This window comes from Odontesthes bonariensis, chromosome 5 (assembly GCF_027942865.1).
Source record: "Odontesthes bonariensis isolate fOdoBon6 chromosome 5, fOdoBon6.hap1, whole genome shotgun sequence".
NCBI lineage: Eukaryota > Metazoa > Chordata > Actinopteri > Atheriniformes > Atherinopsidae > Odontesthes > Odontesthes bonariensis.
The window spans coordinates 31,078,351-31,096,596 of record NC_134510.1 but is presented as its reverse complement, the minus strand read 5'-3'; the positions used below and the strand labels follow the sequence as shown (position 1 = coordinate 31,096,596).

The 18,246-nt window shown below is 37.6% G+C and overlaps 2 protein-coding genes across 2 annotated transcripts; one reads left to right on the top strand and one right to left on the bottom strand.

Moving 5' to 3' along the window:
* Positions 1-287: 287 nt before the first annotated feature.
* On the top strand, positions 288-10,150 carry LOC142380314 (B-cell receptor CD22). The gene is made up of 17 exons (XM_075466068.1): positions 288-413; positions 1,218-1,434; positions 1,532-1,948; positions 2,711-3,022; positions 3,566-3,823; positions 4,069-4,332; positions 4,457-4,741; positions 5,171-5,449; positions 6,393-6,668; positions 6,874-7,125; positions 7,224-7,305; positions 7,388-7,451; positions 7,548-7,687; positions 7,883-7,940; positions 8,906-9,000; positions 9,089-9,146; positions 9,349-10,150. Exons 2-17 carry the CDS (start codon positions 1,380-1,382, stop codon positions 9,574-9,576), a joined length of 3,123 nt encoding a protein of 1,040 aa, XP_075322183.1. The 5' UTR covers positions 288-413; positions 1,218-1,379; the 3' UTR covers positions 9,577-10,150.
* LOC142380315 (B-cell receptor CD22-like) lies at positions 10,074-16,520 on the bottom strand. The gene is made up of 10 exons (XM_075466070.1): positions 16,475-16,520; positions 15,875-16,243; positions 15,485-15,781; positions 13,775-14,032; positions 13,429-13,689; positions 12,041-12,307; positions 11,648-11,944; positions 11,465-11,555; positions 11,017-11,086; positions 10,074-10,747 (listed from the first exon to the last, which is right to left on the bottom strand). The coding sequence occupies exons 1-10, from the start codon at positions 16,518-16,520 to the stop codon at positions 10,430-10,432; spliced, it is 2,274 nt and encodes a 757-aa protein (XP_075322185.1). The 3' UTR covers positions 10,074-10,429.
* Positions 16,521-18,246: the final 1,726 nt, after the last annotated feature.

Sequence of the window (18,246 nt, the reverse complement as noted above, 5' to 3'; positions counted from 1 at the left end):
TTTTTAATTTTTGAACTGTTAAATCCATGTAAGGCACCATTTATTTTATGATAATGTATGCTTTCAACCAGTAGTCCTTCAAGCACAATACGTATAGCACTGTCTGAGTATGATTCTGTAAAAAAGTGTTATAAGCTTCTGTGTCCCCGTATAAATGATCTCGCCCCCATACTCTGATCAACAGCGTTCACTATTAACAAAGCTTTAAAAAGAGGAAGTGAGAGGAAGCTCAGCTGCATACACACTGCAGCAGGCAAGCTGAAAGAAAAAATAACTACGACTATAAGAGATCAGTGTTCTCTGGGCTGCATGATTGCGCATGCAAATTCTTTAAGAGTCAAACTTCCTTTATTTTTTTTTTAGTTTATAGAAGAGAGTGTGCTGTACATAGTGCTATAAGTGGGCCCTCTGAGGTAAGAACAGGCTTATTTTTTTATATCGTTTTTGTCTAAAAGCTCTTTGAATTTGATTGCCTAATGTAACTGAAAATGTTACCTCTGCCTGTACGCGTTCATCTTGAGTATCACAGGGCTACAATGTGTTTCTATACGTTGAGTTTTGGTTTCTGAAAAAACGTTTTGCTGGAATCGGAAATGTTTCAAATTATTTGTGATTTGTATTAAGTTGCTATTTGCAATAAATCATCCTATTACCACACAATATTGGAAGTAATTTTAAGTTATATACACTGTATATCACATATGGGGCCTTTCAGAGATTCTGAGTTTAATGCTTTTGCAATGTCACATTTCAACTTTATCAGGATACACGGTCCACTGTGTGAAATATGGTCACTGTACTACACTGCATCCTAAATGTATGTAAACTGTTTTGTTATGAATCAAGATAAGATAAGATAAACCTTTATCAGTCCCACAGCGGGTAAATTTACATTGTTGCAGCATCATATACAACATAGTTAACTTTGAATGAAGCAAGAAAAGGATATTTTACAGAAAGCAGATGATGAATTTCCCTCCATATCGTATTCTGATATTAAATGAAAAAGAAACTGAACCTGAATTGTCACGAATCAAATGACACTTTTTTTCTTATCCACGCTGCTTCATCAACACATAATTATTACGTGACCTGAACACAGAGGAGGGCTGGTTGTTGAAAACTTTTTTTTCTGTAAAAATGTATTGCCTGAAGTAAAGTGTAACAATTAAACCGGTACAGGTATGTGATAAAATGTCTTTTTCTTTTGTTTAAAGAGCTTCAGAATATTTACAACCCTGTCACAACCGTCTTAAAACGAGGAAGAAAAAGCAGTCTGCTCTAATAAATGTTTGAAAAAACACAAAGAGGAAGAAGAAAAATCCCAAGAGGAGGACATCTGAACTTAAAGCTACTTGACAAATAGGCTTTATATCTGCATGAAAATGAGCAGACACACAGTCTGGTGGTTGATATTTCTGGCCCTAATAAAATGTAGGTATTTCTTTGCTCTACAATGATATAAGCATGGATTTAAGTTTGACTTTATTTGAACTATTTGACTTTTCCACATGTTTACTCACCCCTACAGATTATCCTTGTGCCAGCAACCCCTTCGTTTTGGAGGAAAAAGAGATTACAGCCATGGAAGGGTCCTGTGTAGAAATAAAATGTATACAGCTAGATGATCCTTATAAACTTTCTAATGGATTCTGGTTTTGGATGAAGGATGCAACGTGGACTCAGGAGGATGGATTTGTTGCCATTATCATTGACAGCACAAACGAGTCCCAGCGACCTGTCAGTCCACTCTATAAAAACAGAGTGCGTTCTTATGATTCTTCACCCACAAATGGGAATCATTATTCATCCCAATCAAAGAAACTGCGCAGTATTTTGATCTGTGACCTGAATAAAAGTGACAGTGGAAACTATTCGTTCAGATTTGAAGGAAATTCTCAAGCTGACAAATGGGTGACAAATCCTGCAGTAAACCTGACAATTAAGGGTGAGTACAAAGATCAGAAAGCTGAAAAATACATTCAGAAAGTACAGGAAGGAAAGGGTAGTTACACACTGAAAGATGAGCTGCTGTGGAGACAGATATGATATTGATGCTGTGGTTACAATATAAAAAAAAAATCACACTGGCAAGATAGAATGGTTATGACATTATAACAATAAATTGCCAAATAAACAATAGAATAAATGTTTAGTGAAAGGAAAGGCTTTTTAATTAGATTTCCTAATAGAATATCATACATTAAAACATGATTAGTCTCCAGTTTTTACGGAAACCCAGTCGCCAGTTACAGTAAATATTGGAAACTGGACATAAAGAATTTAATATTAAGGTTTAGAGTTACATGAGGACAGACTTTATAACAAAACAATGATGGAAAGAGAACATAAATGATCAGAATAGACTGAGCTAAGTTACTATATCACTATACATTCCTCTTCTGCTTTTCAGTAAACTTCTTAATTCACATTTGTGAGCAAAATTTAATTAAAGAAAAATCCCTCTCAAGGGTTAACAGATTTGCCATTACCAAGTGGTCCAAATTCATACCTAAGTTAAAATATTTTAGGATGATCTTTAAAAATGTTTTCAGACATTAAAGTCAATAATGACCCAAGAACAGTTTTGCCAAAACTCTGCAGCCAAATATAAAATGAGCAATTCATATATTAAATAACATAAACTTTTGCAGAGTACACTTCACATCATATTCACTAATCCTTTTTGGTTAATTTTGTCTCTCTCCAGAAAATCCATGTCCAATCACTTTTAAAAGCCCACAAGTTGTGACGGAGAATGAAACGGTGACGCTCACGTGCTCCACGTTAAGTTCATGTCCTTCATGCCCAAATATCAGCATTTTGGGGCAACTGCCCTCTACACACCTCCCTCAGTCGGATTGTGTCCCTCAGAGTCATACAGTCAGCACAATGGAGACATCTAAAAACACCATGTATACCTTTATTGCCAGCTGGAAGGATGATGGTGCTGTGTTTTCATGCCAAATGCCAGATAACAAAGACACATATTTGATCCGGAATATCAGCTTAACGGTAAACTGTAAGTCAATTCATTTGTTATATGTCATGTCTGCTGTTGAGTGATCATAGTTACTCCTGATATGAACAGTCTGTGATCCAAATGTAATTCAGGGGTCAAAATTCCATCAAATTTTAGTGAATGATTTCATTGTGTTTTAATTATGTATTTCATCACAGAAATGAAAACTGAATAACAAAATCTGAGTAAAGTAGCCTTCTTATAAACTGACATCAATTATGTTTCCTAAACTATCAAGAGCTGCAGTATATAAATAAGTACTATGATATAAATATGATATGAATCAGTACTATGCATTTAAAATCAGAATTAGTGGGGAGGTTTCCATGCTTAATTATGGGATGTTTGTCACACACCTAGATTGTTTATCTGCACAAAACTCACACTTGAAACAGAATATCTGCTTAATGAGTTTAGAGAAATTCTGTGATTCTTTGCATGGAATAAGAATAACTCCAGGCTCTGTTTTGCATGTTTGATTTGTGTGAACAATTCCTCTTCACTTATGCAGGGTTTTTATTTTATTTTTATTTTTTTGCACAGATGCTCCTAAAGACATTCTGGCAAAGATGAGCCCTCGAACTGTGGTGGAAAGAAGCTCTCTGAGCCTCACTTGCTCTGCCAAAGGGAAACCTGATGTTACTTTTAGCTGGTTCAAAAAAGACCAGAAAGACAAAGCTTACACAGGAGCTGAGTGGACAATCACATCAATTCAGGATAGTCAAAGTGGATCATACTACTGTCAAGCTGAGAATGAACACGGGATTCAAACATCTAAAATGGTAGAAGTTAGTGTGTTATGTGAGTACTTCCTTTTTCACCTAAATCATGTAAGAAATCAATACTGTTGTATCTACCAAGATATCAACTCATTTTTTCATACCATGTAACCACATACGCTGTTGCTGTTAAACATCTGCGGCTGTATTTGTTAAAAAAAAGTTAATGAGAATGCTGTACCCTTTTATTTCATATTCAATTGGTCAGAGCTGTTCTCTCCGTGCAATGTTTTAAGAATCACCATAAAGAATATATTTTTGCTGCAGATAAACCTGAAGTTGATGTAACACTGAATAAAGGAGGCCATCCAATCATTGAAGAAGGAGACTGGATTTCTCTTGTATGTAAAGTGAATAGAAGCAAACCACAACCTACAAGCTTTACTTGGCTAAAAAATGGACAACAATTAAGTACAGGACAGAAGTATGATTTCAAAAGTATCACACCAGAGGACGATGGTGTCTACACATGCGAGGCCACGAATACCGTGGGTTCTGGAGAGTCAAAACCTCATGATCTAATGGTTCATTGTAAGTTTCACGCCTTCTTGTGTTGGAGAAGTCAGTGATGATCATAGAAAAAAAGAAGAAATCAGAACTGATACTGTACTATACTCCTAGACCTAAACCAACTGAAAATCATTTGTGTTTCCAGACAGGCCAAGGAACACAATTGTCATCTCTGGTGCTCATAATAACCAGGTGAAAGTTGGCAGCTCCCTTCAATTTACCTGTGACACTAAAGCACATCCTGAGCCATGGTTTTCTTGGTACCTTGTCAAACAGTCTGAACCCTCACACTGGACACCCATAGAAAAAGCGCAAAAGTATCTATATTTGGGGCGAGTCCAAAGAGAAGATGAAGGCTGTTACAAATGCAACGCAACTAACAGTGTTGGCTCAGGGAATATTAGTGTGCCAGAGTGCATACAAGTTCTGTGTAAGTAACTGCTACAAGTCTTTTTTGTCTTTTTATTCAAGGCCTCTAAAGGTAATGATTTTTCCCATAGATGAGGCTGGAAAACTGGAATCACTGGTTGTCAAATTCACATGCAAACAGCTCTAAATGTTTGGAACCGATATGTTGTACATGAAACTCACTTAACTCATCTATACATAAACAACTGTGTAAAAAAACGAGCGTGCTATTTTATGGCAAATACTAGAGCACTAAACCTGATGTCAGCAGAATGTTTTACACATGAACTTCTACACAGGTTAAAGACGTAATCGTGAATTAGTAAACTTTGGAGATGATACTTGTTTTCCTAAAGTTTGATAAAAGCAAATGACTCCAAACAAACTGAACTAATGTAGAAAATGAATTAATTCTCCTGAAAGTTCATCAACAGCTGCTTTCTCTCCACAGTTCCTCCCACTAATGTCAGTCTCTTGATGGATCCAAAGGTCAGAGAGGGCCAATTCATCACAATCACTTGTACTGCTGAAAGTTTCCCAACATCAGCTTTTCAACTGCAAGGACAGACATCAACTTGTTGTCCTCCGGAATGGAGTTTGCCTTCTAACGACCATAATACTGTCAGCTTCACCTTTAATGCAACTTCAGCCCACGCAGACTCTTATATCTGCATCGCCGATAACAGTGAAGGAAGGGTGCAAAGCGAAGAGAGGAAATTGGTGGTTGAATGTGAGTAAGTCAGCGGTCCATGTTTTTTTGTCAACAAGAGTTTAGCAAAACCAAAACTTTCCTTTACCGTGTTTATTTACCTTGTTTAACTTTCCATTTAAGTATTCTTGTTACCTCGATGTGACCTTTAGGGCAAAAAACAGCACAATTACGTTACCATCCATGTAGAATCCTGTGAGAAGAAGAATTCATTTATTTAATGAGCAATTTCTTTTTAAATACGCTGCAGGTTTCTCTACGCACCCCCACACCAGAGACAAGCCAAACTCTTGTTAGCAAAACCAACCAAAACTGTCCATGTTTCATTTAACTTTGCTGAGAAAAGAAATCTTTTACATCTTTTCATTTCATGTGAAATGAAATAATTCTTTGGACTTTGAAGCATAAAGTGACTGATGACTTTGTCACTACACTGTTTTAAGTACCGTTCTGTATTCTTATAGCTCAGGTGTGACATTTAAGGAGAAAAACAACACATATATAAATATGTTTTTGTTAGTGTAAAATCCTGTGAGAATAAGAATCCATGTGTTTAAATGAGGGAAAGCCCTTTTTTCTGAACCTCATTGGAGGTTGCTGCATACCTCCAGTCGCTCTTTTTTAATTTGTACATACATATATTTTTTATCGCAAAACTTTTTTAATCCGTAATTTGAACATTTTATCAGCTCAGTTACATTGCCTCATTTATCTAAATTACAATTATTCACTCCTGTTCAATGAAAGTTGAGGAGTGCTTGTGTTTCTTATGATGCTTATAACATCTTATGATAATATCCATCCATCCATTATCCATACACCGCTGAATCCATCGGTCGGGTCGCGGGGGGGCTGGAGCCTATCCCAGCAGTCAATGGGCGAGAGGCGGGGCACACCCTGGACAGGCCGCCAGTCTTATGATAATATGAAGTAACAAATTCTGTCTTTTTATTTCCAAATCCAGATTCTCCCAAAGATGTCAGAGTAGAGGCCCGTTCTGTTCGTGATGTGAAAGAAAATGATTCTTTCTCATTGGACTGCAGTGCCCATGCTCACCCAACAGTGACCTCATACACCTGGATGAAGATGACTGATGGTAACAATGAATTACTGACGACATCCAATCAGAAGAGCTACTCAGTAAAGTCTGCCAGTCCCTCTCACAGCGGACTGTACAGCTGCACAGCCCAAAACAAGATTGGAACTGGTGTATCGGAACAAGTGGACATTAAAGTCAAGTGTGAGTATAATAATGCATTTGTTGTTTGTTGATTTTAATTCAACATTTTTAAACAAAACACTACTTAAATTGATAATATTGTAAATACTGAGAGAAAATATCAAGTATACTATCTACTTGATTTGATTGTTTTCTTTTTTATCAACTCAATATAAATCTATGTGCACGTGTTGCTGTGCATTCCTTATTTCTCCGTCATGCTTAGATGCTCCAAAACACACAACTATCATAAAAAGAGAAGAGCAACAGCAACCTGACGGGAGGAGTGCTGTGATGCTGACCTGCAGCAGTTCCTGCTATCCTCCAGCTAAATATTTCTGGAAGAACACAACAGAGGGTAAACAAATCTCAGAGAAACAGAACTTCACAGTGTACTCACACCAGCCAGGAGAGTACTACTGCGTTGCAATAAATGAGATGGGCCAAAGTGTGTCCGAGCCAATCAAGCTCTTTGATAGTGAGTAAATTTGAAAGGCACAAGTCTGTATGTGTGCTGCATGATGAGAAACAGAACTGTCTGTATACTGATTCTGATTTTGTCTCTTCTACCCACAGGCAGTATTATGACGATAGTCAAGTACTTCTTCTTGTTTTGCCTCATTTTAATCCTCATATTTCTAATTTCTATTTTTTACAGGTAAAGTATGAATAAGAATTCCTTTTGATGGAAAACAAAACATTTTACACGTGATTTTGATATCCTATCTCTTTGTTTTCAGACACAGGTGGAAGAAATCAGTTCAACAAAGGACTATGAATACATGGCCCTGTCATGGTTTTCTGGTGATGGCTTTTTTATGCAAGCATTTCTATGTCTGCTTTGAACTAATTTAGAGAAAAATGACATTTTTTTGTGTTTGTGTGTGTACACTAATTCAGACTTGGAGGAGAGGAGCTAGGAGGAGGAATACAATGAATGAGACTGGTTTCGCAGAGCCTTTCAGGAGTAGAGATGACCTCTTGCCGGGCCAGCCGTTCCGTCCAAATGCCCAACGTTGCCAGCCTCGTCCAGACGCCACGTAAGACAGCATACACACGCGTTGTCCTTACACAGGACAATAAGCACTCTGTTGGACAGGGAGCTGGATGCTGCCTCTCATTCTTTTGACAAAGAATCCATTTAACATCATTCATATCTGAATAGAATAATGAGAATCTGCCCAGTTATTTATTTCGTGGAACACTTTTTTTTTTCTTTTATTGTTGTTCCACAGGTCTGCATCCAACATCAATTCTGTTTACTCCACTGTGGATCTGCCCCATAGAAAAGAGGTAAGTCAGGCCACTCAAAGCAAGCTGCACAACTCATAAATTAATTATCAAAATTAGACTAATGATGTCATACAAACCACATACTCTATAGAGGCTACTGTATAATGTTCTCTATGGCTTTATTAAAGGAGAAGTGAATTTTTTTTAAACCTAAAAATAAAATACGTTCATAAATATGGCATAAAATACGTTCATCTACTCACCGATAACAGTTTGGTGAAAGTCGGCGTCCTTTGGATGCTCTTTAGATCCGTGTATATACATATAACAGGAGTGAATGGGGGCATCGGTCGATACCCCATATATGGATGTACATGGATTTAGATATTGTCCGAAGGACGCCGACTTTCACCGAAAAAATTTAAATAAGACTAAAAAAAACATTTTTACTTTCATAAAAATATCATAAATAATTATTTATTCATAATATTGATATACAAAATGTTCCTTAATCATTGTGACATTTTACTCCTAATTATCTTGGTCTCTCAAATGAAAAATGTGTTTTGTATGATTGTCAAAAGATTGTAAACTCTTCTACATCCCAAATTATGCTTTCCTTTTATCTTTAGCAGAAAAAGTGCTTATACAATAAGTAAATAACTCTAATAGCAGAATCAAAATGTTTCAGGCCTCCAAGATAAGTACACAATGTAATGCATGCAGAGATTATAAGCACCGACTTCTTTGCATATGGCCACTGTGTCCTAAAAACTTTACTTGTAGATCCCCATTATAGCCAAACGGATGGGTCTTTGACTGATCAAGCTGTTGCTTTTCCTTATGTGGGCTGTAACTGTGTATTCAATGTTTGTTCTTTCAATAAAGGTTTCTCAGTGCTGTAACCATTTAGCTTTTCCATTGTGAAACAGTGAATCAATGGTCAACATTGGTCATTTTAAACCATGAATGAACTGATTCAGTTACTATGCATTCACTGACGTCTTCCGTCTGCATCTGTTCAGGCTCCCTCTGCACAAAAGCCAGCAAGACAGCAATTTGGACTCACAGAGAATGATTCTCTCAACTATGCGTCTCTGCACTTTGGAAATAAGCAGAAGTGAGAATTCCTGATTTACATTTATTAGGAAAGGAGAAAAAGGTTTGTCATTGTAGATGGCTCATTTTATGATGGTGTGTTTTTCCAGGAAACCAGAGGAGGATGCTGTATACTCTAAAGTGTGCAAGCCAAATCCCTGTAAAAAGGTCAGAAACCTTAAAACCACATTCTTCTCATGCTTCATATTCAGTTGTGACCTTGTTCAGTAGGTGCAAAATTTATTTTGTGTAACAAGAAAAAAAAAAAATCACTGACAACTTTAAGTTAAAAAGACAAATGGATTGTTTTGTGCATGAATTCCACACTGTGAGGAGTTTTACCATGTTACTTCTCTCTACTTTCCTCCAGAATGAACAAGAAAGGGTGCCGGACTACGAGAATATAATTGATGTACATGTAGCAAAAGTTCCAAATCCTTATGATTATGACACCAGTGAGACCTCAGACACCAGTGAAGATGAAGTGGAGGTCAGTTATACTCAGGTGAACTTTAAGTCGAAGTCTGAACACCGTAGAGCCAACAGTAGCTCCACCAGCTCTGAGGATGAGACTCACTACTCTCAGGTCAAAATCTAACTTCAGATGTATTTATCCTTCTCAGATTTCTCAGTCAGCTTAATTTGGTAAAATATGAGAATGAATAATCATCATGTTTAGTATAGTAATTATGGATTAACACACTTATTGTATTGTTGTTCTTTTTTCCCACTTGTAAAATATATTATTAATGCATCTCTGCTTTTATTTGTGTGTAGTAACAACCCTCAGCAGGAGGGGAGAAACTGGTCCATTGTAAAATATTAACATCTGCAATATGGTTAGCTTGATTCAACAAATAGTAAAGACTGCATACAAAACGCTTATAAGCGTAGACTGCTGTTCGGGTTTTAAAGCCATGAACATGGTGAGGCTTTTTTTTCTGCTGAATGCACATTGGAACAACGTATGTCATAAAGCACTTTGTCTTTAGCCTTTGTTTGCCAACTCAACTGCAGGAATAACTTTAGCAAAAGCACATACAAAGTTGTGAATAAAATGTTTTTTATCAAATTTCACATTGCTTATTTCTTTCATCACAAAGGCTGTTAATAAAGAGCCAGAAGTGTTAGACAAACCATAGCATTAAAAAAATTAAACAGTAACGTTACAAACATGGAAGTATTATAGTTGTGAAACAAACATAGTTTAAAGGAAAGAATTTGACATTAAACAGGGATTAAAGTATCTTAAACACAAGTCAAGAGCTGAGCTGGAAACTACAAGAGTGTTGCATTACTTTGGAGTAAGATGTCTGCAGGACAGATTTGACCTCCACTTCTGCAGGTTCAAAGAAGTTTTACTGCTTCTGTGCTGCCAGCTGCTGCCAGTTCTACAGTGAAGTGAGACTGAAGTCCATAATTCTATATTTCTGCAGTGTGTTTACCTTCATTTAAGCAATCAACCTCTCTGTGATCTGTCCTGTAAGACCATCAGCATCCTTCCCTTGTCCCAAATAAGTGTCTGCAAGTTTTACTTCATCCTCCGCTTCTCCTCCATTATTTTCTCTGCAGTGCAGGTGGATCTCAGCATACCCAGCAGTCTTGGAAACCAGTCCTCTAATTCCACCTTCCCCAAGCTCACCCTCTGATCTAGCCTGGAGATTAGCAAAGTCCACATTGACAGAGTTGAGTCCATCTTCCTTGATTTCTTCTTCCTCTCCCACAACGGTTTTATTGGTGAAAGTCAGACACACGGGTGCAGAGTTGGTCTACAAAGACACCGAAGTAATCTGCTTCAGTAAGACCCAAGAGAAGGCAACTTCGGTTATATTTGTGATCAGAAAATGAAAGTAGGCAGTGTTCAAACATGGCAAACTATGCAGCTGTACCACAGCACCAGTGTGTCCTTGGTTTAGTTGCATCAACCTGCTCACCACAACAACACACTGAAACCTCGACAGGAAGAACTTCCAGTTTTTACTCCTGTAACTCACTGCACACATAAGTGCAAGATATACGATATATTATGCAAACTCACCTCATTGGTGACTTTATATTGTGAAGCCACCATCTGGTCCTTGTCAAATGAAAAGCTCCCTTTTCTCTTCCTAAAACCAACACAGAAGGTTTTGGTTACCTACATGGTTGTAAAGGGCTGTTTGTGATGGCTAAACCAGGTTTAACCAGATTACAGTTGAATAAATGTGCTGTTAACTGATAGTTTGCTATGGTTTACTTTCTATAAATTTTGATTGCATCTTTTATATACATTTTGAAAACAGGCAACTTTTTGATCTTGCACTTTTGGTTACCAAACCTTAAAAACACAAGAAATACATTTCAAATGCAGAATATAGTCCATTTGAGTTAATTTCATGTGAATGCAGTGCACACAAAATGACAAAAATGTTAGAGAAGAAAAGAAAATGTTGTGGCTGAGGGCAATATTGTGGCACGAGGTGTTATATTTTAAATGTGTTCCTCACCTGCAACAGAATATCAGCAGTGGGACGCACAACGCGAACATCCCAAGCGCTCCTACTCCAGAGCCGATCAGCAGAGACAAAGCATGTAGGCCTGAAAGGTCCCCACAAACCATTTTCACTCAGGAAAACAGACCAACGGTGAAAAGCAAAAATATGAATGCAGCTTCCTGCAGAATTATTTACCTAGCTGAGTTTCACTGGAGGACTCATTGAAAGCCAGACTATCAGAGCCCAGAGAGTTGCTACTGAGACACACCAGAGAGGGAACATCTTCGCCCAGGCGATAAAGGGTGATAACGCTCCTAATAATCCCACTTCCCAGATTTACTTCTCGGATCGGGATGTCTGCAGAGCGATTGATACGTTCCCCAGCCGCTTCCCAAACCAGTGAAGGAAGTGGATTCCCCTGGCTGTTGCATGTACATCGAAACAGGGAGAAAATTCTGATGCAGCGGGACGAGGACAGCATCTCTGGAGGAACTGAGTAACAGAACATGGGTCATTTGTACTTTGTAACATAATGTTACAATAGAGACAATTATGACAAATAAATAAAGTCTGAAAATAAAGTCTTACATATGACATCAACAATTGCAGGTTCTGAGTATTCAGCTCCGTTGACATTCTGAGCTTCACAGTAATATTGATCTTCTGACAGTTTGGTTGCATTGAAGGTGAAGTTTTGCTCAGAGCCGACCAGCTCCTTGACTCTTCCAGCAGCTCGAAACCAGGTGAAGTTAACAGCTGCTGGATTGGCGATGCTTGAGCAGGTCAGAGTTACAGAGCTGCCATCCAGAACTGAACCAGGCGGGTCAACTGACACCGAGGTGTTCTTGGGAGGAACTGGAAGATATGATTTGTTCATATATTACTTTACACAAAAACCAATGAGACTGTGACGAATTAACATTTGATGTGTTAAGAAAAGATTCAATTGTAGTATTCTTTTCTTTGATGACACAAATTTATTTTTATACATGATCAATATTAGTAATCAATAAAATTAGATTTTTTTTAATTGATTTGATTGATTTATAGGATTTTTTTTGGTATACTTTGAAATGAAAGAAATGGGTTTGCTTTTTTCTCATTCCCAGCAGGGTTTTGGCAGCACAAAAGCAGACCCAAAAACTGATATGGAAATAAATATTGTACATCTCTTTCAGCATCTGAAACACTGAAGTGTCAGATTTTGTCATCTACAACTGCAGAAGTTAGAAATGCTTTAAAACTTAACTTTAAAGCCAACATGGATAAAAATCTTTAATATGCAAAGAAAAACCGAGGAAATTGAATAAGTAAAACTGCTTGGCAATTCCATGTGCTGATGAAGATCATGTGATGTGTTACATATAAATAAAACACAGCATGATAATATTACATACCATCAATGACAATAAAGTTAATGTCTCAATATCTTGACCAACCCATTTACTGGTAGCATTGCATTTTCTTTCTTATATCAGAAACATATTTCAAGAAAAAATTATTATTATTTCAATAAGAATTATGAGGCCTGATTTACAGAATAGTAATTTGTTATTTCCGAGGGTACGGAGTACACGGTTGCAGTGGGTTAACTGTAAATGCCTCCATAATTAAAATGAAATTTGTGGCTGTCCTTTCCTTGAACTAAGGAACCTTTGTATTCTGAAGTAACATTTTAATGAGGGCATACCAAACAAAACATCTACACAGCAGTTGATACACTGGCACACACATGAGCACAACAGATCCACGATGATGGACCACTAACACAGAGAAGATTTTGAGGCTGTCATGCAACATGACAATGCTTTACTGTCCCCGGTCTAGACATTACTGTTAGCTTTGTGAATGAATCTTGGCTCCGGATCATGTTTGGGTTTGACCAGCTGAATATACAGTAAAGCCACATTAAGCACAACTTACTGCTCTGTTTTTTGTTGTCAGTGTAAATCAGCGTCTTTTCTGTGTTAACTTACACTGAACGTCCAGCTGAAGCTTTGCGGACGTTTCCTCTCCCAGGTCATTTTTTGCTGTACAGCGATAGTCACCACTGTGGCTGAGTTCGACACCATCGATGCCCAAGATCGGCCCAGTCTCCTGATCTACTTCACCGTCTCTGTACCAGGTGTAGTTGCTCACTGGTGGGTTTGAACGGCTCTTACAGAGCAGAGAAACTGAGCTTCCTTCCAAGACTGGACCAGCGGGGTCAATAATTACTATTGTTTCCTTTGGAGAAACTGGAAATACAAACAAATGTAAGTCCATGTCCAGTCCATGTTCTGGGCCACGTATTATCTGTGTTTATATTTCACATTGACTTACACTGTACATCTATATCAGCAATAGAGGAGTTCTGGTCTCCATATTTGTTGCTGACTTTGCAGAAATACTGGCTGTCGCCTTCTGTGACTGTAGTTGAAAGCTTCATCTTAGATCCCACTGCTTCCACTTGCTCTTCATTGACTTTGTACCAGGTGTAGCTGTCCACAGCTGGATTTGCATTAGTGTTGCAAGTCAAAGTCACTGAGCTGCCCTCTTTCACAGGACCAGAGTCACTGACTGATGTGTTGTTTGGAGGATCTGAAAGAGAAAATGTGAAAAGCATTGACTGATTTTTGGCCATTAGGAGTCAGTGCCGCAAATGTTTAGAAACACACTGTTTTGTTGACCTGGAAAACACGCTTCTTTTCACATTCTGCAGACAAAGTAACAAAGTAGAAACATCTGAGGTTGAAAAATGAAGCCAACTATGAAGTGGAAATAACTGCAGTTCCTCAAATGGGCCCTTGGGGCCAACTTCAAATGCAAGTCAATCCCCACTGATTTCAATGTTTAAACGTCCAATGTTACAACAGAAATGAACATGTTTACAGTATCGGACCCATACCCAATTCCTCCCTCAAGAAAACTGTACCGTGACTTTAATGGAATTTGCCCAAATAAATTAAATGAAGTTGCACACGAAAAAAAAATTATGATGTTGAACAAGTGTTTTCTGGTGAGGCTGGTGGGGTTTCACAACTATTTTGCTTCCAGGGCTCCTCAGGTTTGGCTTTGGTTGCATTCTCTGGACTTTAACAATCACCATTTAGTCCATTTTAATTGTCCTTTATCTTCCCAAACTCTGAGTTAAGTTTACTTTTCATATTGTGGCTTACAGACTTGTTTGCAACATAAATGGGGGTGTTAAATCCTGCTTATCTAGTGTCTTTTAAGTGTTTTGTGATTATGGAACTTTCTAAATTGAACAGTGTGTAACAATTACAGAAGTATTGCAGTCAAGTTGGAGGTAGCAACCATCTTAAATGCTGTTCACCCAGTAACAAGCAACACAATGTATCCATATTGGTAGGCTAAGCTACATGTAGAGGTGAAAGCAAGAAACTTTGGTGTCACTCCAAAGATCTTTGCTCTTCATCAGTCATTTCCATCAAGAAAAAGTCACACTAATTCTTATTTTCTTTCCTGCCTTTGCCTGTTCCAAAATAGCTTTGCCTCATCATGTTTTTGCTTCTTTGTCAAGGTTGATTCATGCATGGTTGCCTGTTCTTACATTATGTAATACATATGATTCCCTGATTCTCAAATGTGTACCTTCAAACCCAAATTCTTCTTATTGATTAACCTTGGAACGATAATATAGAGGTTAACAATTCCTTAAGCAATTAGATATTAACTGAAAGATATAGATTTTTTATTTTCTATTTTTGTAGTCATAGATATTTTCTGCTGTTATACTTTAACTTTCACTTAAGGTTTCAGCTGGGTGGTTGTGCTGCCATTCAACAGAAGCAACTTATTTTTCTTTATTTCTATTTTCCAGGTTACTGTTAATGGGTTAAACCTCAGAGTTTTGTAATAGAATGTAAATATAGAGCTTTAGAAGTGCTGATAGTCTTTCCACTGCCAGCCTGCAACTAGCTTTGTCACTTCTAAGAGATTCTTTATTTTTTAACAAATATAAAAATAGACAACATGTTACCTGACACACAATATAAGTAAATTACATGGAAACACCAGAAACATACTCACAAAAAACACGGAGAGTCAAACTTTTTTCATAAATAAGGTCACTGTTCCCTGCTTGTCGGTTGTAGAGAATGGTGCACGAGAACTTGAGTCCATTGTCAAGGTAAGAGGCATTGAAGTTCATGACAGAAGTCACAGGTTTTGCCTCCATGTTCTCCTCTATGTCACCTATAATGGGTGTCCATGTCAAAACTGGGAGAAGAACAGGACAGGGAGCAACAGCTGAGCAGCTCAGTGTCACTAGAGTCCCTTCTTCTACCTCCAGCCTGGATGGAGTAAGAGTAGGTCGAGGAAGGGAATCTGAAAAGTAAAACAAAAATGAATTTGCATAAGTAAGTCAAAGATACTTAAAGACATGGGCCACATGTTCAAAGGTAACGGAACATAAGAAACCTTGAGAGGAGATCCGGACACTTGTTTGAAAATTAAACTTCAGCAAGTTGTCACACTGCAGTCTGAAGTAATAGTTGTCATAATGGTTTGATGGCAGGTTGTGGAAGATGGTGGTGCAGTCTTTATCACGCAGGACCCCAGTCAAGTTTCCCTGCATGATGTTTAAGCTCACACTCTGTCCAGTGAGGCTGGAATCAAACACCTGCATTCGGCTCCAGCTGCCTCTCTTCCATATGGCTTTACATGAATCATCCAGGTGTTGTTCCCATTCTGAGGGCAGGCTGAAACTGCAGGGGATGACCACGCAGGATCCACTCAGTCCCTCTACTGTCTGAGGCATGAAGGCTGCCCACTGCTGGCATAAGCTACCTGTGGTGAAACCATGGCAGCAACAAAATAAGCATTCCAACAACTATCAGTGTCACAAACTGTATTCAAAGTAATAAAAACAAACTTGGAGAGAAAATGTATTTCATGGAGGCAGAGAGGCAGAGACTCTCCACAGGTACTAAAATGAAAACTGCAATCCAACTTTACATGTGGCTTTACTGTGAGCACATCTGAATAATTAAAAACTAATTTGAATGTGAGGCAGCTTACCTTGAAGTAAACAGCATATTAAGAGAATCTTTACAGCAGCTGTCATTCTTTTCTGTCACGTTATTGATCCTAGAGGGAGGTACTGCACACAAAGAAAGACGTACATTCATCTAACAAAAAAACTAATTTATATTTAATGTGATATATATATATGTCTTTTTAATCTGACATACAAACTAAAAGCATTTTTCTTGGAAATTGCTTACTTTTTCTTTTACTGAATATTGATTGTTTTTTTTGTTTTGTTTTTAAGTTTTTAAAATATCTGAAATGCATTGAAATAATATGCTTTTAAAAGTAAAATAGAACCAAAAAAGTTTTATTTACGTGGAATCATTATTCATGCTAAATTCAACAAACTACCAGATGGAAAATTAGACACATTTCTAAAATTGTTATTTTGGCATTAATGCATCAACTTAAAAATGTGATAATATTACAACTGTAGTCTAAATGCTAAAAAGTTCAAAAGTTTAACTTCCAAAAATTAAAAGTGACACCTATGGTGAGAAGTAAAACTCAGTAGATAAGGAAATCAACAACATGCATTAAAATGTTGACTGTTTATATAATTGCAATAATGTAATTAAGATGTTCTAATGAGCCCAACGTCTCCTTGTCCTTTGTCACAAAAGAGTTTTGAAAAAAAAAAGATGGCTTTACATAAAGAACTGAAATTGGAATTTACTTGATTAAGATCTGGAAAGTTAGGAAAATCTCATGAATTTCCTGAAAATCCAAAAATGCAGTACAAGTATTTCAAACTATATCATACTTATGGCACTTGCAAGTTTGCGACATAAAACAACATTATTTTTACTATGTACAGTAAGTACAACTTATTTCTAAATTAAATTTGATACCAGAGTTGTGATCATTTTTTACAGCAGTCATTTTAGTCGATGGGTTAAGTCTTACCTTAAAGCCAACCGTGATGCTCAGCATATAGTGTCTTTCTTTTCTAGCAATAACAAAAAAATAACTTTGAAGTTTCAACATACAACTCTTAAGCCTAATTTCAAAACCAAAGTTCCTACTGAGAACCGATTTGATATGATTTAATGAAGAAGCAAGTGAGAGTTTTACCAGCATTGAAGGGTCAGGGCTCCTAATCCAACAAGTGAGTCATATCAGACTGATGCTGTGTCTGGATGCCACACACACTGCTGCTGTGAGATGCGTGTTTGGGGAGTGGCCCTCAGCAACACAACAGGGTTTTGATACTCTCTCAACACTTCAGCTGTTTTCCAAAGGGAATCACACCGCCTTAACCCAAAGCAGAATTCCATAGCAAATCAAAGATGTGAAATTATTTTTGTGAGTAATGTTGACCAAAACACTTAATTACTGATAGAGTTTGGAGAGTGTCCTTCTGCTGTATTTACATTGCATGTACACTCACTGGCCACTTTATTAGGTACACCTTGCAAGTAAAAGCTTTTGCTTTCAGAACTGCATTAATTCTTCGTTGCATACTTTCAGCAAGATGTTGGAAACATGGATTTCGGTCCATATTGACATGATAGCATCACACAGTTGCTGCACATCTTTGATGCGAATCTCCCGTTCCACCACATCCCAAAGGTGCTCTATTGGATTGAGATCCGGTGACTGTGGAGGCCATTGGAGTACCGTGAACTCATTGTCATGTTCAAGAAACCAGTTTGAGATCATATGAGCTTTGTGACATGGTGCATTATCCTGCTGGGAGTAGCCATCAAAAGATGGGTACACTGTGGTCAAAAAGGGATATAGGCTATACATACATACAC

Bases quoted from the DNA above. Each gene is read 5' to 3' on its own strand.
- LOC142380314 (XM_075466068.1), top strand. From the start codon at position 1,380: ATGAAAATGAGCAGACACACAGTCTGGTGGTTGATATTTCTGGCCCTA. The intron at 4,742-5,170 runs GTAAGTAACTGC...TTCTCTCCACAG, and splicing joins AGAGTGCATACAAGTTCTGT to TTCCTCCCACTAATGTCAGT. The intron at 9,001-9,088 runs GTGAGAATTCCT...GTGTTTTTCCAG, and splicing joins CACTTTGGAAATAAGCAGAA to GAAACCAGAGGAGGATGCTG.
- LOC142380315 (XM_075466070.1), bottom strand. From the start codon at position 16,520: ATGACAGCTGCTGTAAAGATTCTCTTAATATGCTGTTTACTTCAAG. The intron at 16,244-16,474 runs GTAAGCTGCCTC...GTTTCACCACAG, and splicing joins AATATGCTGTTTACTTCAAG to GTAGCTTATGCCAGCAGTGG. The intron at 14,033-15,484 runs GTGAGTATGTTT...TTTCTCTTTCAG, and splicing joins TTTGACTCTCCGTGTTTTTT to ATCCTCCAAACAACACATCA.